This window comes from Oncorhynchus keta, unplaced genomic scaffold (assembly GCF_023373465.1).
Source record: "Oncorhynchus keta strain PuntledgeMale-10-30-2019 unplaced genomic scaffold, Oket_V2 Un_scaffold_17242_pilon_pilon, whole genome shotgun sequence".
Lineage (NCBI taxonomy): Eukaryota > Metazoa > Chordata > Actinopteri > Salmoniformes > Salmonidae > Oncorhynchus > Oncorhynchus keta.
In genome coordinates, this window is record NW_026290817.1 from 243,932 (window position 1) to 270,451 (window position 26,520).

General features: G+C 49.6%; 1 protein-coding gene and 1 long non-coding RNA gene across 7 annotated transcripts in view; both read right to left on the bottom strand.

Annotated features, from left to right (window-relative positions):
• zgc:172136 (uncharacterized protein LOC566376 homolog) overlaps positions 1-26,520 on the bottom strand; it is a 37,856-nt gene that overhangs the window by 1,049 nt on the left and 10,287 nt on the right. The window contains exons 4-14 of the mRNA XM_052514299.1: positions 23,339-23,418; positions 13,741-13,817; positions 13,447-13,525; positions 13,221-13,337; positions 10,238-10,397; positions 7,793-7,840; positions 4,847-4,923; positions 3,764-3,938; positions 3,150-3,458; positions 407-676; positions 70-140 (exon numbers count right to left, since the gene is read on the bottom strand). Of these exons, the coding sequence (XP_052370259.1) occupies positions 70-140; positions 407-676; positions 3,150-3,458; positions 3,764-3,938; positions 4,847-4,923; positions 7,793-7,840; positions 10,238-10,397; positions 13,221-13,337; positions 13,447-13,525; positions 13,741-13,817; positions 23,339-23,418 (1,463 nt within the window). The remainder of the gene's footprint in view (positions 1-69; positions 141-406; positions 677-3,149; positions 3,459-3,763; positions 3,939-4,846; positions 4,924-7,792; positions 7,841-10,237; positions 10,398-13,220; positions 13,338-13,446; positions 13,526-13,740; positions 13,818-23,338; positions 23,419-26,520) is intronic.
• On the bottom strand, positions 23,444-25,716 carry LOC127927675 (uncharacterized). Of its 6 annotated transcripts, XR_008128413.1 has the most exons (7): positions 25,628-25,708; positions 25,516-25,571; positions 25,292-25,459; positions 25,012-25,235; positions 24,844-24,955; positions 24,228-24,283; positions 23,444-24,171 (listed from the first exon to the last, which is right to left on the bottom strand). It is a non-coding gene; the product is annotated as an uncharacterized LOC127927675 (long non-coding RNA). The 6 variants fall into 6 exon arrangements; XR_008128417.1 differs by having other exon boundaries at positions 25,012-25,123; positions 25,516-25,716; XR_008128415.1 differs by having other exon boundaries at positions 25,012-25,179; positions 25,516-25,716.

Here is a 26,520-nt window from a genome sequence, read left to right on the forward strand (position 1 = left end):
AGAGCTGGAAGGAGAGGAAACATGGGAAAGAAAGGAGGAGGAGGAGGAAGAAGAGGATAGGGGTCTTACCTGTCCCAGGGTATCTTTGCTGCGTAGTGTCACCAGGTCTTCATCTCGGTCTACCTGATCCCCCTTAAATCCTGTTAAAATGACATCACTGTAGTCAGCTTGAGGCAGGTATTTGGACTCCATTTTACACTCACATTTCATTTCAGGATGCAAGAATCTGAAATAATATCATATCATTCCCAGGCCACTAGGTGGCATATGAGACTCAATTGTAATGTTCTTTATGAACAAAATGTAAATCTTTGCTAAAGTGTCATTACAACTAGTTAAACTAGTAGCAGTAGTACTTTCCCCCAGATATATATGGAACAAATGAGCATGGGACAATCTACCTCACCTTCACAGTGAGTCTCCGAGGTGAGCACGGGACAATCAACCTCACCTTCACAGTGAGTCTCTGAGGTGAGCACGGGACAATCAACCTCACCTTCACAGTGAGTCTCTGAGGTGAGCACGGGACAATCAACCTCACCTTCACAGTGAGTCTCTGAGGTGAGCACGGGACAATCAACCGACACGCCCTCCATCAGCTCAGCCAATCTCAGCATTTCCTCTGGGTCGTCCACGGAAACCTCTCCTGGACTGTCCACACTGGCCTGCTGGGTCTCTGGAGAGGAGAAGCAGAATACTTAGTGGAATTACTACTTTTGAATGAACGATCGATGTGTCCAGTAGTATTCCACTTATACACAACGATATACACAACAGGTGACATCAATAAGGGATCCTAGTTTTCACTGTGATTCACCTGGTCAGTTTGTCATGGAAAGTGTATCTGGAACAGAGGAATGAATCCATAAATAAAACTGTCTTTGTTCTAATAACCACACTAACATACCATGTAGAATTAAGCAAAGTATTTGGCAAGCATTGTAAGTGGTATTCTAGTGTGGATATTGGAGCGCAGCCACAGTTAACTGAACATGGAGTATTTATTTTAAACCGCAGGTATGTGTGTATGTATGTGTATATGTATGTGTGTGTGTGTGTGTGTGTGTGTGTGTGTGTGTGTGACAAGGTACAAATCTGTCGTTCTGCCCCTGAACAGGCAGTTAACCCACTGTTCCCAGGCCGTCATTGAAAATACGAATGTGTTCTTAACTGACTTGCCTGGTTAAATAAAGGTAAAATTAAAATAAAAAAGTGTGTGTGTGTGTGTGTGTGTGTGTGTGTGTGTATGTATGTGTGTGTGTGTGTGTGTGTATTACATGAGTAACAGGGCAGTAGACCATAAACAGGTCCTGTTGTGGGAGGATGTGAGTAAAACATCTTTGCATAATCTTTATCTTTCAAACTTTTGTGAAGATAGGAGATGAATGCCAGTAGCATACTTCCTAAACACCGACTTCCTAAACACCGACTTCCTAAACACAGACTTCCTAAACACTGACAAATGATGTTGCTGTTCCTCCACTTTTGATGACTCCCTGAGTAACACGGTAGATTTTCTCCACCTATCTTTATGTTGAGTGATTGACTAGTCGGGCATCCAATCAAAAATACATATTTAGACCAATGGATAAAACAATATGTCAATTGTGTAGACAATCCTCTAAGAAAACCAATGGTTCGAACCGCAGGTCTCCATCATAATCCGTTCCAAACTCATTGGAGTTTTTACCCTTGTAGGATGGTCAAGATCAGGGCGACTAAATCAATGGAGGCCAGAGAAGAAAACGTGGTCATAAATCAGGAGAATAGCATCGTGTCAGAATTAAGGCCCACTGACAGGCTCGCCGTTGAACTCTACTGACAGGCTCGCCGTTGAACTCTACTGACAGGCTCGCCGTTGAACTCTACTGACAGGCTCGCCGTTGAACTACAGGCACTGAGGCAGGCTCGCCGTTGAACTTGACAGGCACGTTGAACTCTACAGGCAGGCTCGCCGTTGAACTCTACAGGCAGGCTCGCCGTTGAACTGAACCACTGACAGGCTCGCCGTTGAACTCTACTGACAGGCTCGCCGTTGGCAGGCTCGCCGTTGAACTCTACTGACAGGCTCGCCGTTGAACTCTACTGACAGGCTCGCCGTTGAACTCTACTGACAGGCTCGCCGTTGAACTCTACTGACAGGCTCGCCGTTGAACTCTACTGACAGGCTCGCCGTTGAACTCTACTGACAGGCTCGCCGTTGAACTCTACTGACAGGCTCGCCGTTGAACTCTACTGACAGGCTCGCCGTTGAACTCTACTGACAGGCTCGCCGTTGAACTCTACTGACAGGCTCGCCGTTGAACTCTACTGACAGGCTCGCCGTTGAACTCTACTGACAGGCTCGCCGTTGAACTCTACTGACAGGCTCGCCGTTGAACTCATCTTTCTCGTCAGAGGACATAAAACAATATAGAGGTAAGATAGATATCGATTTTGAGACATGACATTTAGTATTTGCATATTTTACTATACACTGTTCATATTAATGTGAAGTTCCTATTATTTTTCAAAGATTTATCAGAAAAACAAACGTATCTCTGAAATGTCAAAGGAACATTTATTTCAGCTCATGATGTTAATTTAGCTTTTCGTGACCTGCAGAAACAACTTTGCAGACAACCACCACAACGTGGAAAATCCTCAAAGTCGCAGCCGAGAAAGCTGCACCGCTCTGCCAACGCTCTGCCAACGCTCTGCCAACGCTCTGCCAACGCTCTCTGCCAACGCTCTGCCAACGCTCTGCCAACGCTCTGCCAACGCTCTGCCAACGCTCTGCCAACGCTCTGCCAACGCTCTGCTTATTTTCGGATATATTAGGTCACGAAATCCAACTGGTTGGGTATAATGTTAATAATATGAATGATACGTTAGAGAAAGACCCCACTGAACGATTCAGAACCCGAAGAATCATATTGGTCTTGGTCAAATGTATTTCATAACACAAGGAAGGTCAATTTCATCGCAAAAGCTTGTTTTCACCCACTCCAGGTAGAGTGGATGGACACCATACATAGTGGGAGTAATGTCACCTGACCTAAGATATTGGATCAAGCTGCATCAGATACACACTATCAGACTGCCACGTTCTGTCTGTCTGACACACACACGCTTCCATTGATACCTTACACTCTAACCTCCTCCCTCACCTTCCTCCTGCCACTCCTCTTCATCAGTGCGTGCTTTGCTGCCCGTGTCCACGCCCGAAGTGTGAGAACTCCCGTGACTCGCCGCCGAACTGAAACACTTCTCCATCCTCTTCCTCAGCTCAGTCTCCTCCTCCATGGACGCCATCTCCATGGAGATGCTGCTGTGTTGCCGTGTCGCATCGCGGTCTGCCTCGATGCCCGAGCTGGAGGTAGAGTGTCGGGACAGGCCGGGGCTGCCCCCCTCGCTGCCCCCTGGATGGTCTAGATCCAGGTCATCACTGATGTACGACTCCCTGTAGCGCTTCTTCTCTGGAGGGGGACAAAGAGGGAAGGAGGATGTTCAAATTAAGCTATTAATTCACAGAGGAGAGGAGAATAGAGGAGAGGAGAGGATGGAGAAGAGAGGAGAGAAGAGGATGGGAGAAGAGAGGAGAGGAGAGAAGAGGATGGGAGAAGAGGAGAGAAGAGAAACACTTGGAAATGTGGCTTCAAACAGATTAAAATGCAAATGCAATCAAGAACATTAGTTATCATGTTACTCCATAGATAACCATTAGACCTCATCTCTAATCACTCTGAAACATATTACCCTCCCCTCCTCTCTCCCCACTTACCCTCGCTGTCCTCCAGCTGTCGGAGGTGTTTGAGGGCAGGCTGGAGACTGAGGTAGAGTCGGTGGCTGTTGCTGAGGTGCAGGAGGAGGTGGCGCGAGCGAAACGGAGACCCAGTGTAGTAGACCAGCTTCCTGGCCGACGGCAGACCATCTGGCTGGATCTCAAATTTCTTTCCCTGAAGGAACAGGAGAAGGGAGGGCAACATGATGACATCATTATTTATTTATTTGACCAGGTAGATTGAGTAAGAACACTAGGCTGCTGGTAGCCTAGCGGTTAAGAGCAGGTAGCCGAGCGGTTAAGAGCAGGTAGCCGAGCGGTTAAGAGCAGGTAGCCGAGCGGTTAAGAGCAGGTAGCCGAGCGGCTAAGAGCAGGTAGCCGAGCGGCTAAGAGCAGGTAGCCGAGATTTGTAAGCGCTCTGGTTAAGAGCGTCTGCTAAAGACTTAAATGTAAATGTAAATGTTAAGAGCAGGTAGCCGAGCGGTTAAGAGCAGGTAGAGCGGCAGGTAGCCGAGCGGTTAAGAGCAGGTAGCCGAGCGGTTAAGAGCAGGTAGCCGAGCGGTTAAGAGCAGGTAGCCGAGCGGTTAAGAGCAGGTAGCCGAGCGGCTAAGAGCAGGTAGCCGAGCGGCTAAGAGCAGGTAGCCGAGCGGCTAAGAACAGGTCGCCGAGCGGTTAAGAACAGGTAGCCGAGCGGTTAAGAACAGGTAGCTGAGCGGTTAAGAGCATTGGGCCAGTGACCGAAAGGTTGCTGGTTCGAATCCCCAAGCTGACTAGGTGAAAAATCTGTCTGCTCTTGAGCAAGGGACTTAACCCTAGTTGCTCTGGATAAGAGTGTCTACTAAATGACTAAAATGTCAATGTGAAATGTAACAGGAGGACATGGTGGAATCCTACACAGCTCAGTGTAATTAAAACCCTCATTAAATAATCATTCTAATACCACTTCATTTAAAAGATAATGGGAAGATAAGAGCATGGCTTTAGTAAGGCAGTGGGTTCAATTCCCACCGGGATCACCTCCACTAACAATGCATGCACTCACTGGACGTCACTTTACATATGCTAATATAGAGTGGAGGGTACCAGGAAGGTGAGTCGTCCCACGTTGGACCAGGGGAAATCATAGAGAAGCTGGCGGATGTTGTCCGCCTCCTGGGGAAATCACACACATTACAAAGACAAAAGACATTGGTTACACTTCCATTGAAGGGTTTATTAGAAGCTTATATGGACAGGGAATCATTAGTTCATATGTAGTAAATCATTAATAAACAGTTTTAAAGTATGAACCAAACTCATTGGGTCAAAATCATAGTTTTGGTGTTTTGCCAAATAGTGAGCTTCTGTGGTGTCAAAGGGCTGGTCTTTGTGAGCCTTTTGAGAGATTCATACTTTATTCACAAGTCCAGATTGTATCATGTAATTCAGTTTTAAAGAAAACATTACAGGTTTGGCTTGACAGGAAGATGTACAATCCAACATGCGTTTCTCTCATTTTTCAGTGGGCCATCTGGACCTTGCTTAGACCAAGAGGCCTGATAGGTCCTCACAGTCTCTCACAGTCTCTCACCTCACCTCACCTCCTCCCACCACCTCGCACCACCTCGCCTCACACCACCTCGCCTCACACCACCTCGCCTCACACCACCTCGCCTCACACCACGGTCTACTGGGTATGTAATCACCTCAACCCCCATAAATCACAACAAACCCCAGACCCCTAACTAATCCTCCCAGTGTGTGTGTGTGTGTGTGTGTGTGTGTGTGTGTGTGTGTGTGTAATCCTCCCAGATGGCCTCTGACAGACAAATCAAAAGGCTGAGGTGGGATGGCCCCCAGACCATGGTTTTGTCCTAAATGGCACCCTATTCCCTACATAATGCACTACTACCTATAAGGCTCTGGTCAAAAGTAGTGCACTATATAGGGAATAGGGTGCCATTTGGACTCAATGTATATAATGTGTTACTGCTGTTTCTGGTTAACCTACACATTCCTCACATGGTTGATGTAGAGGGCATAGTAGGAGGAGGAGGGTGGATGATTTGAGAGGAGGCAGGTTCACTCTGACACACACATTGACATCCGTAGACAGATGGGACACACATCCTCAAACACAGCAACATTAAACCCCCCACACACACATCCTCAAACACAGCAACATTAAACCCCCCCCCCCACACACACACATCCTCAAACACAGCAACATTAACCCCCCCCCACACACACATCCTCAAACACAGCAACATTAAACCCCCCACACACACATCCTCAAACACAGCAACATTAAACCCCCCACACACACATCCTCAAACACAGCAACATTAAACCCCCCCCCCACACACACATCCTCAAACACAGCAACATTAAACCCCCCACACACACACACATTGACAGATGGGACACATATCCTCAAACACAGCAACATTAAACCCCCCACACACACATCCTCAAACACAGCAACATTAAACCCCCCCCACACACATATCCTCAAACACAGCAACATTAAACTCCCCCACACACACATCCTCAAACACAGCAACATTAAAGAACACACACATTGAAGATGGGACACATATCCTCAAACACAGCAACATTAAACCCCCCCCACACACATCCTCAAACACAGCAACATTAAACCCCCCCCACACACATATCCTCAAACACAGCAACATTAAACTCCCCCACACACACATCCTCAAACACAGCAACATTAAACCCCCCCACACACACACACACATTGACAGATGGGACACATATCCTCAAACACAGCAACATTAAACCCCCCCCCCACATCCCAAACAGCAGCAACATTAAACCCCCCACACACATCCTCAAACACAGCAACATTAAACCCCCCACACCATATCCTCAAACACAGCAACATTAAACCCCAACACACGGCCATCAAACACAGCAACATTAAACCCCCCCACATATCCTCAAACAGGCATTAAACCCCACACCCATCCTCAAACACCAACAACCCACAGCCATATATCCCCAACCCACAGCCATTAAACTCCCCAACCCACATCCTCAAAACCCATTAAACCCCCAGCCATAAATCCTCAACCCACAGCCATATAACCCCCCAACCCACAGCCATCAAACACAGCCATTAAACCCACAGCCATACATCCTCAAACACAGCCATATAACCCACAACATTAACCCCCCACAGCACAGCCATAAACACAGCAACATTAAACCCCCCACACACATCCTCAAACACAGCCATATAACCCCCCCACAGCCACATCCTCAAACACAGCCATTAACCCCCCCCACACATATCCCAAACACAGCAACATAAACTCCCCAACCCACAGCCATATCCTCAAACACAGCAACATTAAACCCCCACAGCACACCATATGACAACCCACAGCAACATTAAATGCCCCCCACCCAGCCATATAACCCCAGACCCACAGCCATTAAATGCCCCCCAACCCACAGCCATATGACAGATGGGACACAGCCATAAATGCCCCCAACCCACAGCCATATAACCCAACATTAACCCACAGCCATATATCCTCAACCCACAGCAACATTAAACCCACAGCCACATCCTCAAACACAGCCCATTAAACCCCCAACCCACACATCCTCAAACACAGCAACATTAAACCCCCCACACACATATCCTCAAACACAGCCATTAAACCCCCCACACACACATCCTCAAACACAGCAACATTAAACCCCCCCACACCACACATTGACAGATGGGACACAGCAACATTAAATGCCCCCCACCCCACACACACATTGACCACAGCCATAAATCCCCAACCCATTGACAGATGGGACACAGCAACATTAAATCCCCAACCCACAGTCAGATGGGAAACATATCCTTAAACACAGCCATTAAATCCCCCCCACAGCCATATATCCCCAACCAACAGCCATATATCCCCAACCCACAGCCACATACACACAACCCACAGCCATATATTCCCCATGGGACACAGCCCTATATCCTCAACCCACAGCCATATACCCCCCCCAACCCACAGCCATAAATCCCCAACCCTGACAGCCCCAGCAGAGCTGTGCCTCTCTCTTCTTTCCCAGAGACAGAAGGATTGAAGATCCCCGACATGAAGGATGAGGTGTCAGTCCATCCAGCCCACAGCAAGATAACCCCAACCCACAGCCATATAACCCCAACCCACAGCCATATATCCCCAACCCACAGCCATATATCCCCAACCCACAGCCATATATCCCCAACCCACAGCCATATATCCCCAACCCACAGCCATATATCCCCAACCCACAGCCATATAACCCCAACCCACAGCCATATAACCCACAGCCATATAACCCCAACCCACAGCCATATAACCCCAACCCACAGCCATATATCCCCAACCCACAGCCATATATCCCCAACCCACAGCCATATATCCCCAACCCACAGCCATATATCCCCAACCCACAGCCATATAACCCCAACCCACAGCCATATAACCCCAACCCACAGCCATATAACCCCAACCCACAGCCATATAACCCCAACCCACAGCCATATAACCCCAACCCACAGCCATATATCCCACAGCCATATAACCCCAACCCACAGCCATATAACCCCAACCCACAGCCATATATCCCCAACCCACAGCCATATATCCCCAACCCACAGCCATATATCCCCAACCCACAGCCATATAACCCCAACCCACAGCCATATATCCCCAACCCACAGCCATATAACCCCAACCCACAGCCATATAACCCCAACCCACAGCCATATATCCCCAACCCACAGCCATATATCCCCAACCCACAGCCATATAACCCCAACCCACAGCCATATATCCCCAACCCACAGCCATATATCCCCAACCCACAGCCATATAACCCCAACCCACAGCCATATAACCCCAACCCACAGCCATATATCCCCAACCCACAGCCATATATCCCCAACCCACAGCCATATATCCCCAACCCACAGCCATATATCCCCAACCCACAGCCATATAACCCCAACCCACAGCCATATAACCCCAACCCACAGCCATATAACCCCAACCCACAGCCATATAACCCCAACCCACAGCCATATATCCCCAACCCACAGCCATATAACCCCAACCCACAGCCATATAACCCCAACCCACAGCCATATAACCCCAACCCACAGCCATATAACCCCAACCCACAGCCATATAACCCCAACCCACAGCCATATATCCCCAACCCACAGCCATATATCCCCAACCCACAGCCATATAACCCCAACCCACAGCCATATAACCCCAACCCACAGCCATATAACCCCAACCCACAGCCATATAACCCCAACCCACAGCCATATATCCCCAACCCACAGCCATATAACCCCAACCCACAGCCATATAACCCCAACCCACAGCCATATAACCCCAACCCACAGCCATATAACCCCAACCCACAGCCATATAACCCCAACCCACAGCCATATAACCCCAACCCACAGCCATATAACCCCAACCCACAGCCATATAACCCCAACCCACAGCCATATATCCCCAACCCACAGCCTAACCCCTCCACTGGGAACATTTGATGAATCCCAAATGTAACAATTCAAATATCTCTGTTTAGACATCTGTCTGCAGTGGCTCTGTGCCCATGTTGAAACTCCATATCTCTGTTTATACGTCCCCAGTGGCTCTGTGCCATACATGTTGAAACTCCATATCTCTGTTTAGACATCTGTCTGCCCCAACCCATGTTGAAACTCCATATCTCTGTTTAGACGTCTGTCCCAGTGGCTCTGTGCCATACATGTTGAAACTCCATATCTCTGTTTAGACGTCTGTCTGCAGTGGCTCTGTGCCATACATGTTGAAACTCCATATCTCACGTCTGTCTGCAGTGGCTCTGTGCCATACATGTTGAAACTCCATATCCTGTTTAACGTCTGTCTGCAGTGGCTCTGTGCCATACATGTTGAAACTCCATTTGACGTCTGTCTGCAGTGGCTCTGTGCCATACATGTTGAAACTCCATATCTCTGTTTAGACGTCTGTCTGCAGTGGCTCTGTGCCATACATGTTGAAACTCCATATCTCTGTTTAGACATCTGTCTGCAGTGGCTCTGTGCCATACATGTTGAAACTCCATATCTCTGTTTAGACGTCTGTCTGCAGTGGCTCTGTGCCATACATGTTGAAACTCCATATCTCTGTTTAGACGTCTGTCTGCAGTGGCTCTGTGCCATACATGTTGAAACTCCATATCTCTGTTTACACATCTGACTGTCCTTGCTTCAGCCTAAAAAATGTGGGCTGTAGACAAGGATTATCCAGTACAGCAAGAAGAGGATATACCTCCCTCCTGAGTCTGGTTCGTCTCTAGGTATCTTCCTTTTTGGGAAATGTTCCTGGCCACTGAGCTCCTGTCTCTGTTTGGTCTTTGGGGTCTTAAGACATTTGAATGATTGCTTCACTCTGTTATGAGATCTCTGACTGACCTTCTGTAGCCTGTAGAAGGTGACGGGGACATCCTCGAGACGACAGGCCTCTTTGATGAAGTGGAGTACCGCATCACGTGGCGTCATGCCCCATAGCTCCTTGTGTACCTTGGGACCGTGACAGAGCAGGTAGTCCACCCCACGCTTCGCCACAATCTGAAGATGGAGAGAGAAAACAACACACATTGGTTCAATATTACTGTCGAACAGCGGTCTACAACCTGTTCTATCGTGAGAGCTACTTTAAAAAAAAAAAAAACGTTGTAAGCTACTCTTTTTCTAGCTTTCAAATGGCACATTCTTCTCCTCTCCTCTCCTCCCTGCAACTCTTCCCAGGGTCTGTGATGTGCAAGAGATGTGTTTTCTGGAGAGCAACGAACCGCCCTTGCTGTCTCTGCCTGTGTCTCTGCCTGGCCGGTTCCCCTCTTTCCACTGGGATTCTCTGCCTCTAACCCTATTACAGGGGCTGAGTCACTGGCTTACTGGGGCTCTCTCATGCCGTCCCTGCAGGGGGTGCGTTACCTGAGTGGGTTGATTCACTGTTGTGGTCATCCTGTCTGGGTTGGCGCCCCCCCACTTGGGCTGTGCCGTGGCGGAGATCTTTGTGGGCTATACTCAGCCTTGTCTCAGGATGGTAAGTTGGTGGTTGAAGATATCCCTCTAGTGGTGTGGGGGCTGTGCTTTGGCAAAGTGGGTGGGGTTATATCCTTCCTGTTTGGCCCTGTCCGGGGGTGTCCTCGGATGGGGCCACAGTGTCTCCTGTCCCCTCCTGTCTCAGCCTCCAGTATTTATGCTGCAGTAGTTTGTGTCGGGGGGCTAGGGTCAGTTTGTTATATCTGGAGTACTTCTCCTGTCCTATTCGGTGTCCTGTGTGAATCTAAGTGTGCGTTCTCTAATTCTCTCCTTCTTTCTTTCTCTCTCTCGGAGGACCTGAGCCCTAGGACCATGCCCCAGGACTACCTGACATGACGACTCCTTGCTGTCCCCAGTCCACCTGGCCATGCTGCTGCTCCAGTTTCAACTGACCTGAGCCCTAGGACCATGCCCCAGGACTACCTGACATGATGACTCCTTGCTGTCCCCAGTCCACCTGGCCATGCTGCTGCTCCAGTTTCAACTGTTCTGCCTTACTATTATTCGACCATGCTGGTCAATTATGAACATTTGAACATCTTGGCCATGTTATGTTATAATCTCCACCCGGCACAGCCAGAAGAGGACGGGCCACCCCACATATGCTCTCTCTAATTCTCTCTTTCTTTCTCTCTCTCGGAGGACCTGAGCCCTAGGACCGTGCCCCAGGACTACCTGACATGATGACTCCTTGCTGTCCCCGGTCCACCTGACTGTGCTGCTGCTCCAGTTTCAACTGTTCTGCCTTGTTATTATTCGACCATGCTGGTCATTTATGAACATTTGAACATCTTGGCCATGTTCTGTTATAATCTCCACCCGGCACAGCCAGAAGAGGACTGGCCACCCCACATAGCCTGGTTCCTCTCTAGGTTTCTTCCTAGGTTTTGGCCTTTCTAGGGAGTTTTTCCTAGCCACCGTGCTTCTACACCTGCATTGCTTGCTGTTTGGGGTTTTAGGCTGGGTTTCTATACAGCACTTTGAGATATCAGCTGATGTACGAAGGGCTATATAAATACATTTTATTTGATTTGATTCTGCCAATATACCTAGTAAAATAATGGTTCATAAAATTATATTTAGTATTTTCTAGAATTTGGTTCTCTCCCGTTTTAGAAGAAAGTTATTTGTTTCTGGCCATTTTGAGCCTGTAATCGAACCCAAAAAATGCTGATGCTCCAGATACTCAACTAGTCTAAAAAAGGACAGTTTTCTTGCTTCTTTAAATCAACACAATAGTTTTCAGCTGTGCTAACATAATTGCAAAAGGGTTTTCTAATGATCAATTAGCCTTTTAAAATGATAAACTTGGATTAGCTAACACAACGTGCCATTGGAACACAGGAGTGATGGTTACTGATAATGGGCCTCTGTACAGCCCCAATAGTAATTTACAACATTAACAATGTCTACACTGTATTTCTGATCAATTTGATGTTATTTTAAATTAACAAAAAAAATTGCTTTTCTTTCAAAAACAAGGACATTTCTAAGTGACCCCAAACTTTTGAACGGTAGTGTAGATCTGTCAGGTAAACCAACAAGACAGTTATCATTAGCATCTCTTACTTGCTACATACTGAGTTTTCACCAAACAGACAGATGGGGGCAATATTGCTGGAAATTAATTGGCAGATATTGTATTACGTTTGGTATTGTGTTACGTTTAGTATCTAACCAGGGATGGGATCATGTCAAAGTGGCTTTGAATGGATAGTAGCCAGGAGCTTTATGTTTACGACAGTTTGCATGGAACACGTGAAAAAACACATTACTTTCAGAATTGATTGGCGAGCTACTCCCAGGTGGGCTGCACGCTACTCCCAGGTGGGCTTCACGCTACTGGCTACTCCCAGGTGGGCTGCACGCTACTGGCTACTCCCAGATGGGCTGCACGCTACTGGCTACTCCCAGGTGGGCTTCACGCTACTGGCAGCTTGCCATCAGCGGTGGAGAAAGTACACAATTGTCCTTCTTGAGTAAAAGTAAAGATACACTAATAGAAAATGACTCAAGTAAGAGTGAGTCACCAAGTAAAATACTACTTGAGTAAAAGTAAAGATACACTAATAGAAAATGACTCAAGTAAAAGTGAGTCACCAAGTAAAATACTACTTCAGGAAAAGTCTTTGGTTTTAAAAATAATTAAGTATGAAAAGTAAATTATACGAATCATTTCAAATTCCTTATATTAAGCAAAACTGACTTCTTGAGAGCGAGAGAGCGAGAGAGAGCACATTCAGACAATATCGCTGTAGAACCATTTACTGAGAATGGCAGTGGCCACATGTAAGAAACTGTACGGTAATCTCATCACGTAGACTTCCCCAGGCCCCACACACTTACCCAGGGAGGGAAGTACTCTTTGGGTTGGAAGTAACGGGTGCCTCCCTGGTTCTTCCCAGGCAGGGGATGGTCCTCCAGGTCAGCTTGAAGAGCATACCCAGCCAGCTGGAAGTACACCTGGAAAATGGGATTTCATTGTGTTATTGTGTACTTTTTGAATGTTTGTGATTGTCATACGATGAAGAAATCTAAAATAAAATGTTTGAAAGAAAGAACACAAGTACACCTCCTCCTGCTGACGACACTCTGAACGCAACACCCTCTCCCTCAGGTCAGAGAAGTACAGACGCCTCGCCTTCCGCTCACTGGGGGAGAGTTAGAGAGAGGCAGGGTCACTAGATTTAATAACAACGGAGTTGGAGGAGGTAAAGGGAGTTCATGAGATACAGAGCTGGGTATATTAAATCCACATTTTTGGAGGGAGACCTCGAGTGCATTGTTATTCGGTTCCAGCAATGGGTCTGAAGTATGATGGTATGTTTGGAGTATTAGGAAATAAGCATGTTGTTTGGAGCCTCACCAGATGAGCCTGCCGTTCTCCACATAGTACTGCACCTTGAGGCAGAGTACCAGGGGGAGGGATCTCTTCTGTAACCCCTGAGGAAACAACACAACCATGGTGAAACACCAGACCCCACAACCATGGTGAAACACCCCACCCCACAACCATGGTGAAACACCCCACCCCACAACCATGGTGAAACACTCCACCCCACAACCATGGTGAAACACCCCACCCCACAACCATGGTGAAACACCCCACAACCACGGTGAAACACCCCACAACCACGGTGAAACACCAGACCCCACAACCATGGTGAAACACACCCCACAACCATGGTGAAACACCAGACCCCACAACCACGGTGAAACAAGACCCCACAACCATGGTGAAACACCAGACCCCACAACCATGGTGAAACACCCCACCCCACAACCATGGTGAAACACCAGACCCCACAACCATGGTGAAAACCAGACCCCACAACCACGGTGAAACCACCCCACAACCATGGTGAAACACCAGACCCCACAACCATGGTGAAACACCCCACCCCACAACCATGGTGAAACAACCCCACAACCATGGTGAAACACCACTCCACAACCATGGTGAAACACCACCCCTACAACCACAACCATGGTGAAACACCAGACCCCACAACCATGGTGAAACACCAGACCCCACAACCATGGTGAAACACCCCACCCCACAACCATGGTGAAACACACCCACAACCATGGTGAAACACCACCCCACAACCATGGTGAAACACCACCCACAACCATGGTGAAACACCACCCCACAACCATGGTGAAACACCACTCCCACAACCATGGTGAAACACCAGACCCCACAACCATGGTGAAACACCCCACCCCACAACCATGGTGAAACACCACCCCACAACCATGGTGAAACACCACTCCCACAACCATGGTGAAACACCCCACAACCATGGTGAAACACACAACCATGGTGAAACACCCCACAACCATGGTGAAACACCATGGTGACCCACAACCATGGTGAAACACCAGACCCCACAACCATGGTGAAACACCACACAACCATGGTGAAACAACACAACCCACCCCACAACCATGGTGAAACACCCCACAACCATGGTGAAACACCAGACCCCACAACCATGGTGAAACACCCACCCCACAACCATGGTGAAACACCACTCCCCACAACCATGGTGAAACACCAGACCCCACAACCATGGTGAAACACCACCCCACAACCATGGTGAAACACACAACCACGGTGAAACACCACTCCCACAACCATGGTGAAACACCAGACCCCACAACCATGGTGAAACACCCCACAACCATGGTGAAACACCAGACCCCACAACCATGGTGAAACCCCCACAACCATGGTGAAACACCACCCCACAACCATGGTGAAACACCAGAACCCACAACCATGGTGAAACACCAGACCCCACAACCATGGTGAAACACCCCACCCCACAACCATGGTGAAACACCCCACCCCACAACCATGGTGAAACACCCCACCCCACAACCATGGTGAAACACCACACACTCCCACAACCATGGTGAAACACCACTCCCCACAACCATGGTGAAACACCACCCCACAACCATGGTGAAACACCAGACCCCACAACCATGGTGAAACACCACTCCCACAACCATGGTGAAACACCCCACCCCACAACCATGGTGAAACACCACCCCACCCCACAACCATGGTGAAACACCCCACCCCACAACCATGGTGAAACACCCCACCCCACAACCATGGTGAAACACCAGAAACACCCCACAACCATGGTGAAACACACCCCACAACCATGGTGAAACACCCCACCCCACAACCATGGTGAAACACCAGACCCCACAACCATGTTGAAACACCCCACCCCACAACCATGTTGAAACACCCCACCCCACAACCATGGTGAAACACCCCACCCCACAACCATGGTGAAACACCAGACCCACAACCATGGTGAAACACCCAGACCCCACAACCATGGTGAAACACCCCACCCCACAACCATGGTGAAACACCCCACCCCACAACCATGGTGAAACACCCCACCCCACAACCATGGTGAAACACCCCACCCCACAACCATGGTGAAACACCCCACCCCACAACCATGGTGAAACACCAGACCCCACAACCATGGTGAAAACACCAGTGAAACACCCCACAACCATGGTGAAACCCACAACCATGGTGAAACACCCCACCCCACAACCATGGTGAAACACCCCACAACCATGGTGAAACACCACTCCCCACAACCATGGTGAAACACCAGACCCCACAACCATGGTGAAACACCAGACCCCACAACCATGGTGAAACACCCCACCCCACAACCATGGTGAAACACACCCCACAACCATGGTGAAACACCAGACACAACCATGGTGAAACACCCACCCCACAACCATGGTGAAACACCAGACCCCACAACCATGGTGAAACACCCCACAACCATGGTGAAACACCCCACCCCACAACCATGGTGAAACACCCCACCCCACAACCATGGTGAAACACCAGACCCCACAACCATGGTGAAACACCCCACAACCATGGTGAAACAACACTCCCCACAACCACGGTGAAACACCACCCCACAACCATGGTGAAACCACGGTGAAACACCACTCCCTACAACCATGGTGAAACACCAGACCCCACAACCATGGTGAAACACCATGGTGAAACACCCACAACCATGGTGAACACACCCACAACCATGGTGAAACACCCCACAACCATGGTGAAACACCCCACAACCATGGTGAAACACCACACCCCACAACCATGGTGAAACACCCCACCCCACAACCATGGTGAAACACCACTCCCCACAACCATGGTGAAACCCCACAACCATGGTGAAACCCACTCCCCACAACCATGGTGGTGAAACACCCCACCCCACAACCATGGTGAAACACCACCCCACAACCATGGTGAAACACCCCACAACCATGGTGAAACACCATGGTGAAACACCCCACCCCACAACCATGGTGAAACACCAGACCCCACAACCATGGTGAAACACCACTCCCCACAACCATGGTGAAACACCCCACCCCACAACCATGGTGAAACACCATGGTGAAACACCACCCCACAACCATGGTGAAACACCACTCCCCACAACCATGGTGAAACAACCATGGTGAAACACCACCCCACAACCATGGTGAAACACCACTCCCCACAACCATGGTGAAACAACCATGGTGAAACACCACCCCACAACCATGGTGAAACACCACTCCCCACAAACATGGTGAAACACCCCAACCATGGTGAAACACCACTCCCCATAACCATGGTGAAACACCCCACAACCATGGTGAAACACCACTCCCATAACCATGGTGAAACACCAGACCCCACAACCATGGTGAAACACCCCACAACCATGGTGAAACACCAGACCCCACAACCATGGTGAAACACCCCACAACCATGGTGAAACACCATGGTGAAACACCACTCCCCACAACCACGGTGAAACACCCCACCCCACAACCATGAAACACCACTCCCCACAACCACGGTGTGTGAAACACCCCATAACCATGGTGAAACACCCCTCCCCACAACCACGGTGAAACACCACTCCCCACAACCATGGTGAAACACCACCCCACAACCATGGTGAAACACCCCTCCCCACAACCACGGTGAAACACCCCACCCCATAACCACGGTGAAACACCCCCCCACAACCATGGTGAAACACCACTCCCCACAACCATGGTGAAACACCCTCCCACAACCATGGTGAAACACCACTCCCCACAACCATGGTGAAACACCACTCCCCACAACCATGGTGAAACACCACTCCCCACAACCATGGTGAAACACCCTCCCCACAACCATGGTGAAACACCACCCCACAACCATGGTGAAACAACACCAGAAACACCCCTCCCCACAACCACGGTGAAACACCCCCACAACCATGGTGAAACCACCCCACAACCACGGTGAAACACCACTCCCCACAACCACGGTGAAACACCACTCCCCACAACCACGGTGAAACACCCCTCCCCACCCCACAACCATGGTGAAACACCCCACCCCACCCCACAACCATGGTGAAACACCCCACCCCACCCCACACCATGGTGAAACACCCCACCCCACAACCATGGTGAAACACCATGGTGAAACACCCACCCCACAACCATGGTGAAACACCCCACCCCACAACCATGGTGAAACACCCCACCCCACAACCATGGTGAAACACCCCACCCCACCCCACAACCATGGTGAAACACCCCACCCCACCCCACAACCATGGTGAAACACCCCACCCCACCCACAACCATGGTGAAACACCCCACCCCACAACCATGGTGAAACAAACAACCATGGTGAAACACCCCACCCCACAACCATGGTGAAACACCCCACCCCACAACCATGGTGAAACACCCCACCCCAAAACCATGGTGAAACACCCCACCCCACAACCACGGTGAAACACCAGACCCCACAACCATGGTGAAACACCCCACAACCATGGTGAAACACCACTCCCCACAACCACGGTGAAACACCACTCCCCACAACCACGGTGAAACACCACTCCCCACAACCATGGTGAAACAAACAACCACGGTGAAACACCACTCCCTACAACCATGGTGAAACACCAGACCCCACAACCATGGTGAAACACCACTCCCCACAACCACGGTGAAACACCACTCCCTACAACCATGGTGAAACACCAGAACAACCATGGTGAAACACCCACAGCCATGGTGAAACACCATCCCCACAACCACGGTGAAACACCACTCCCCACAAACATGGTGAAACACCACACAAACATGGTGAAACACCACTCCCTACAACCATGGTGAAACACCCCACAACCATGGTGAAACACCCCACCCCACAAACATGGTGAAACACCACTCCCTACAACCATGGTGAAACACCCCACAACAACCATGGTGAAACACCCCACCCCACAACCATGGTGAAACAAACAACCACGGTGAAACACCACTCCCCACAACCACGGTGAAACACCACTCCCCACAACCACGGTGAAACACCATCCCCACAACCACGGTGAAACACCACTCCCCACAACCACGGTGAAACACCACCCCACAACCACGGTGAAACACCAGACCCCACAACCACGGTGAAACACCACTCCCTACAACCATGGTGAAACACCCCACAACCATGGTGAAACACCACTCCCCACAACCACGGTGAAACACCCCACAACCATGGTGAAACAACAACCACGGTGAAACACCACTCCCCACAACCATGGTGAAACAACACAAACATGGTGAAACACCAGACCCCACAACCATGGTGAGAACAACCATGGTGAAACACCACTCCCCACAACCATGGTGAAACACACCCCCACAAACATGGTGAAACACCCCACAACCATGGTGAAACACCACTCCCCACAACCATGGTGAAACACCCCACAACCATGGTGAAACACCACTCCCCACAACCATGGTGAAACACCCCACAACCATGGTGAAACACCACTCCCCACAACCACGGTGAAACACCATGGTGAAACACCAGACCCCACAACCATGGTGAAACACCCCTCCCCACAACCATGGTGAAACACCAACAACCACGGTGAAACACCACTCCCCACAACCATGGTGAAACACCACTCCCCACAACCACGGTGAAACACCACTCCCCACAACCATGGTGAAACAACAACCATGGTGAAACACCACTCCCCACAACCATGGTGAAACAACAACCATGGTGAAACACCCCACCCCACAGCCATGGTGAAACACCAGACCCCACAACCATGGTGAAACACCAGACCCCACAACCATGGTGAAACACCCCACAACCATGGTGAAACACCACTCCCACAACCATGGTGAAACACCCCACCCCACAACCATGGTGAAACACCCCTCCCCACAACCATGGTGAAACACCCCACCCCACAACCATGGTGAAACACCACTCCCCACGACTATGGTGAAACACCACTCCCCACAACCATGGTGAAACACCCCACCCCACCCCACAACCATGGTGAAACACCACTCCCCACAACCATGGTGAAACAACAACCATGGTGAAACAAACAACCATGGTGAAACACCCCACCCCACAACCATGGTGACCCCACCCCACAACCATGGTGAAACACCCCACCCCACCCCACAACCATGGTGAAACACCCCACCCCACCCCACAACCATGGTGAAACACCCCACCCCACCCCACAACCATGGTGAAACACCCCACCCCACCCCACAACCATGGTGAAACACCCCACCCCACAACCATGGTGAAACACCCCACCCCACAACCATGGTGAAACACCCCACCCCACAACCATGGTGAAACACCCCCCACCCCACAACCATGGTGAAACACCCCACCCCACCCCACAACCATGGTGAAACACCCCACCCCACCCCACAACCATGGTGAAACACCCCACCCCACCCCACAACCATGGTGAAACACCCCACCCCACCCCACAACCATGGTGAAACACCCCACCCCACAACCATGGTGAAACACCCCACCCCACAACCACGGTGAAACACCCCACAACCATGGTGAAACACCAGACCCCACAACCATGGTGAAACACCACACCCCACAACCATGGTGAAACACCCCACCCCACAACCATGGTGAAACACCCCACAACCATGGTGAAACACCCCACAACCATGGTGAAACACCCCACCCCACAACCATGGTGAAACACCCCACCCCACAACCATGGTGAAACACCCCACCCCACAACCATGGTGAAACACCCCACCCCACAACCATGGTGAAACACCCCACCCCACAACCATGTTGAAACACCCCACCCCACAACCATGGTGAAACACCCCACCCCACAACCATGGTGAAACACCAACAACCATGGTGAAACACCCCACAACCATGGTGAAACACCCCACCCCACAACCATGGTGAAACACCACATAACCATGGTGAAACACCCCACCCCACAACCATGGTGAAACACCACCCCACAACCATGGTGAAACAACCCCACAACCATGGTGAAACACCACCCACAACCATGGTGAAACACCAGACCCCACAACCATGGTGAAACACCCCACAACCATGGTGAAACACCCCACCCCACAACCATGGTGAAACACCCCACCCCACCCCACAACCATGGTGAAACACCCCACCCCACAACCATGGTGAAACACCCCACCCCACCCCACAACCATGGTGAAACACCCCACCCCACCCCACAACCATGGTGAAACACCCCACCCCACCCCACAACCATGGTGAAACACCCCACCCCACAACCATGGTGAAACACCCCACCCCACAACCATGGTGAAACACCCCACCCCACAACCATGGTGAAACACCACTCCCCACAACCATGGTGAAACACCCCACAACCATGGTGAAACACCCCACCCCACAACCATGGTGAAACACCCCACAACCATGGTGAAACACCCCACAACCATGGTGAAACACCCCACCCCACAACCATGGTGAAACACCACCCCACGACCATGGTGAAACACCCCACCCCACAACCATGGTGAAACACCCCACCCCATAACCATGGTGAAACACCCCACCCCACAACCATGGTGAAACACAACCATGGTGAAACACCAGACCCCATAACCATGGTGAAACACCACTCCCCACAACCATGGTGAAACACCACTCCCCACAACCATGGTGAAACACCCCACCCCATAACCACGGTGAAACACCCCACCCCACAACCATGGTGAAACACCCACTCCCCACAACCATGGTGAAACACACAACCATGGTGAAACACCCCCCACAACCATGGTGAAACACCCCACCCCACAACCATGGTGACAACACCCCCCACAACCATGGTGAAACACCCACCCCACAACCATGGTGAAACACCCACCCCACAACCATGGTGAAACACCATGGTGAAACCCACCCCACAACCATGGTGAAACACCACTCCCCACAACCATGGTGAAACACCCCACCCCACAACCATGGTGAAACACCCACCCCACAACCATGGTGAAACACACCCCACCATGGTGAAACACAACCATGGTGAAACACCACCAGACCCCACAACCATGGTGAAACACCCCACCCCACAACCATGGTGAAACACCCCACCCCACAACCATGGTGAAACACCCCACCCCACAACCATGGTGAAACACCATGGTGAAACACCCCACCCCACAACCATGGTGAAACACCAGATCCCACAACCATGGTGAAACCACCCCACCCCACAACCATGGTGAAACACCCCACCCCACAACCATGGTGAAACACCACCCCACAACCATGGTGAAACACCACCCCACAACCATGGTGAAACACCACCCCACAACCATGGTGAAACACCCCACCCCACAACCATGGTGAAACACCCCACCCCACAACCATGGTGAAACACCACCCCACAACCATGGTGAAACACCCCACCCCACAACCATGGTGAAACACCCACCCCACAACCATGGTGAAACACCCCACCCCACAACCATGGTGAAACACCCCACCCCACAACCATGGTGAAACAACCCCACAACCATGGTGAAACACCCACACCCACAACCATGGTGAAACACCACACCCCACAACCATGTTGAAACACCCCACCCCACAACCATGTTGAAACACCCCACCCCACAACCATGGTGAAACACCCCACCCCACAACCATGGTGAAACACCCCACCCCACAACCATGGTGAAACACCCCACCCCACAACCATGGTGAAACACCACATAACAACCATGGTGAAACACCACACAACCATGGTGAAACACCACATAACCATGGTGAAACACCACATAACCATGGTGAAACACCACATAACCATGGTGAAACACCACATAACCATGGTGAAACACCACATAACCATGGTGAAACACCACATAACCATGGTGAAACACCACATAACCATGGTGAAACACCACACAACCATGGTGAAACACCACACCACATAACCATGGTGAAACACCACACCACATAACCATGGTGAAACACCACACAACCATGGTGAAACACCACATAACCATGGTGAAACACAACCATGGTGAAACACCACATAACCATGGTGAAACACCACATAACCATGGTGAAACACCACATAACCATGGTGAAACACCACATAACCATGGTGAAACACCACACAACCATGGTGAAACACCACATAACCATGGTGAAACACCACATAACCATGGTGAAACACCACATAACCATGGTGAAACACCACATAACCATGGTGAAACACCACATAACCATGGTGAAACAACACATAACCATGGTGAAACAACACAGTGCTGGTGCTGGACATCTTTATAATAGAAGTCGGGACACAACCATGGGTGAACGAATGGGCCTGGCAATACAATGTAAAGGTATAGCATGAACTATGTGTCATGTTAAGAACAATACACAGCTAGACACTATGTAGGGCAGTGAGCTGCAGTGAGCTGGTTGGTTAACGAGGGAGGTGTGTGTTCTGAGACACGAATAAAACCATCTATGTTAGAATACATCACTAAGTAGATTATTGGAGCACTATTACCTTCCCTGAATCTTGCTTCCATTCCTTAGGGAAATACTTGGTCAGCTTATCTTCCATGTCCAGAAAGATGTGCTCATTGTCTGAGGTGAAACAGGAAACAGGACACCCACAGTCAAACAAAAGAATAATTAACTCATGCGTAAAACTGCCTAACAATGACATTAATTAGAGTAAAGAAAGAAAGAAAGACACTTGTTCTTCCATTTGTGTGGTCAATGCAACCAGCAGGCAAACAAAACAACTGTTGTGTTGACAGCTATGCTAATACACCTGTTGACAGCGATGCTGATGCTAATATTCCTGTTTGCTTATAGGCTCTGCTAGCATACCGGCTCAGGAAGAAAGTAACACTATTGACTGTTGGCTCGCTAGGCCTGCAGAGTAAACCGGACTACAAAAACCAAGAACATTTATGAACCGCTTATGTCCTTCTTATGAATGCGTTATGTATGCTTAGGAATATGTTATGAAGTACTTATTCACGTACCCTTCAAATGCAGTGTTAAAAATGAATCATCTTGTATGTTTAATCCTCATTCTAATAGCTCTTTGTTCTTAAGGAAGACAAACAAAACTAAATCATGAAGTTGATCTCCTATCATCACAAATGATCTCAATGTGTTTTCTTTCAACAGTTGGGCTGATAAGATGGTTGCAGCTGTGAGGAAAGTGATGGGGGAGGGGGGGGTTGTATCAATGTGTTAGATACAAATCACCAGTCAAATATCCACTGGGGTTATATCATCCTGTCTCTAGTACACCCACCCCTGCTCCAACCTAACATGTTCCACTGGGGTTATATCATCCTGTCTCTAGTACACCCCTGCTCCAACCTAACATGTTCCACTGGGGTTATATCATCCTGTCTCTGGGACACCCCTGCTCCAACCTAACATGTTCCACTGGGGTTATATCATCCTGTCTCTGGTACACCCCTGCTCCAACCTAACATGTTCCACTGGGGTTATATTATCCTGTCTCTAGTACACCCCTGCTCCAACCTAACATGTTCCACTGGGGTTATATTATCCTGTCTCTAGTACACCCCTGCTCCAACCTAACATGTTCCACTGGGGTTATATCATCCTGTCTCTAGTACACCCCTGCTCCAACCTAACATGTTCCACTGGGGTTATATCATCCTGTCTCTAGGACACCCCTGCTCCAACCTAACATGTTCCACTGGGGTTATATCATCCTGTCTCTGGGACACCCCTGCTCCAACCTAACATGTTCCACTGGGGTTATATCATCCTGTCTCTAGTACACCCCTACTCCAACATAACATGTTCCACTGGGGTTATATCATCCTGTCTCTAGTACACCCCTGCTCCAATCTAACATGTTCCACTGGGGTTATATCATCCTGTCTCTGGGACACCCCTGCTCCAACCTAACATGTTCCACTGGGGTTATATCATCCTGTCTCTGGGACACCCCTGCTCCAACCTAACATGTTCCACTGGGGTTATATCATCCTGTCTCTGGGACACCCCTGCTCCAACCTAACATGTTCCACTGGGGTTATATCATCCTGTCTCTAGTACACCCCTGCTCCAACCTAACATGTTCCACTGGGGTTATATCATCCTGTCTCTGGTACACCCCTGCTCCAACCTAACATGTTCCACTGGGGTTATATAATCCTGTCTCTAGGACACCCCTGCTCCAACCTAACATGTTCCACTGGGGTTATATCATCCTGTCTCTAGTACACCCCTGCTCCAACCTAACATGTTCCACTGGGGTTATATCATCCTGTCTCTAGTACACCCCTGCTCCAACCTAACATGTTCCACTGGGGTTATATCATCCTGTCTCTAGTACACCCCTGCTCCAACCTAACATGTTCCACTGGGGTTATATCATCCTGTCTCTAGTACACCCCTGCTCCAACCTAACATGTTCCACTGGGGTTATATCATCCTGTCTCTAGGACACCCCTGCTCCAACCTAACATGTTCCACTGGGGTTATATCATCCTGTCTCTGGTACACCCCTGCTCCAACCTAACATGTTCCACTGGGGTTATATCATCCTGTCTCTAGTACACCCCTGCTCCAACCTAACATGTTCCACTGGGGTTATATCATCCTGTCTCTAGTACACCCCTGCTCCAACCTAACATGTTCCACTGGGGTTATATCATCCTGTCTCTAGGACACCCCTGCTCCAACCTAACATGTTCCACTGGGGTTATATCATCCTGTCTCTGGTACACCCCTGCTCCAACCTAACATGTTCCACTGGGGTTATATCATCCTGTCTCTAGTACACCCCTGCTCCAACCTAACATGTTCCACTGGGGTTATATCATCCTGTCTCTGGTACACCCCTGCTCCAACCTAACATGTTCCACTGGGGTTATATCATCCTGTCTCTAGTACACCCCTGCTCCAACCTAACATGTTCCACTGGGGTTATATCATCCTGTCTCTAGTACACCCCTGCTCCAACCTAACATGTTCCACTGGGGTTATATCATCCTGTCTCTAGTACACCCCTACTCCAACCTAACATGTTCCACTGGGGTTATATCATCCTGTCTCTGGGACACCCCTGCTCCAACCTAACATGTTCCATTACATCCATCTTATTCACTTCTGTCTTCACCTCATCCATAATGCCTATATTTTTTTATACGATAAGCATTTCATTTCGGGCTCATATCTTTCTGACCTCACCACATTCAGGCCACATGACTCACTCACTCCTCCATCCATCCATCCATCTTTCTTTTCATTAAAATCACCATCTCATTCTCTGACTCACCATCTCATTCTCCGAGTTTCTTTCACATCTGCTCTCCTCCCTTTCACTGGTTTTGTTTTAACGAGACTCCCTGGCCAGTCACCACTCCTCCCCCCTACCTCTTCTTCTTCTTCTTCACCCACCCTTATCCTCCCTTTATCTCCATCTATCCCTCCCTCCATCTATCCCTTCATCCCTCCCTCCAGTGAAGAGGTGGAATGCAGGGCCACATTCCTGGCTTAATGAAGTTAATATTGTTGGAATCGCGGGCAGACCCAGACCAGAGAGGTGGAAGGCCCCCCACACACCACCGCAGGCACTCACACAAAAACAAAAGAGCTCTTGTTCAAGAGGTGAGCCACACAAGATTACCAAGACATTTCAACAAGGCAGAACAAAGAGAGAAAGACAGAAAACAGGAAGGAGAGTGA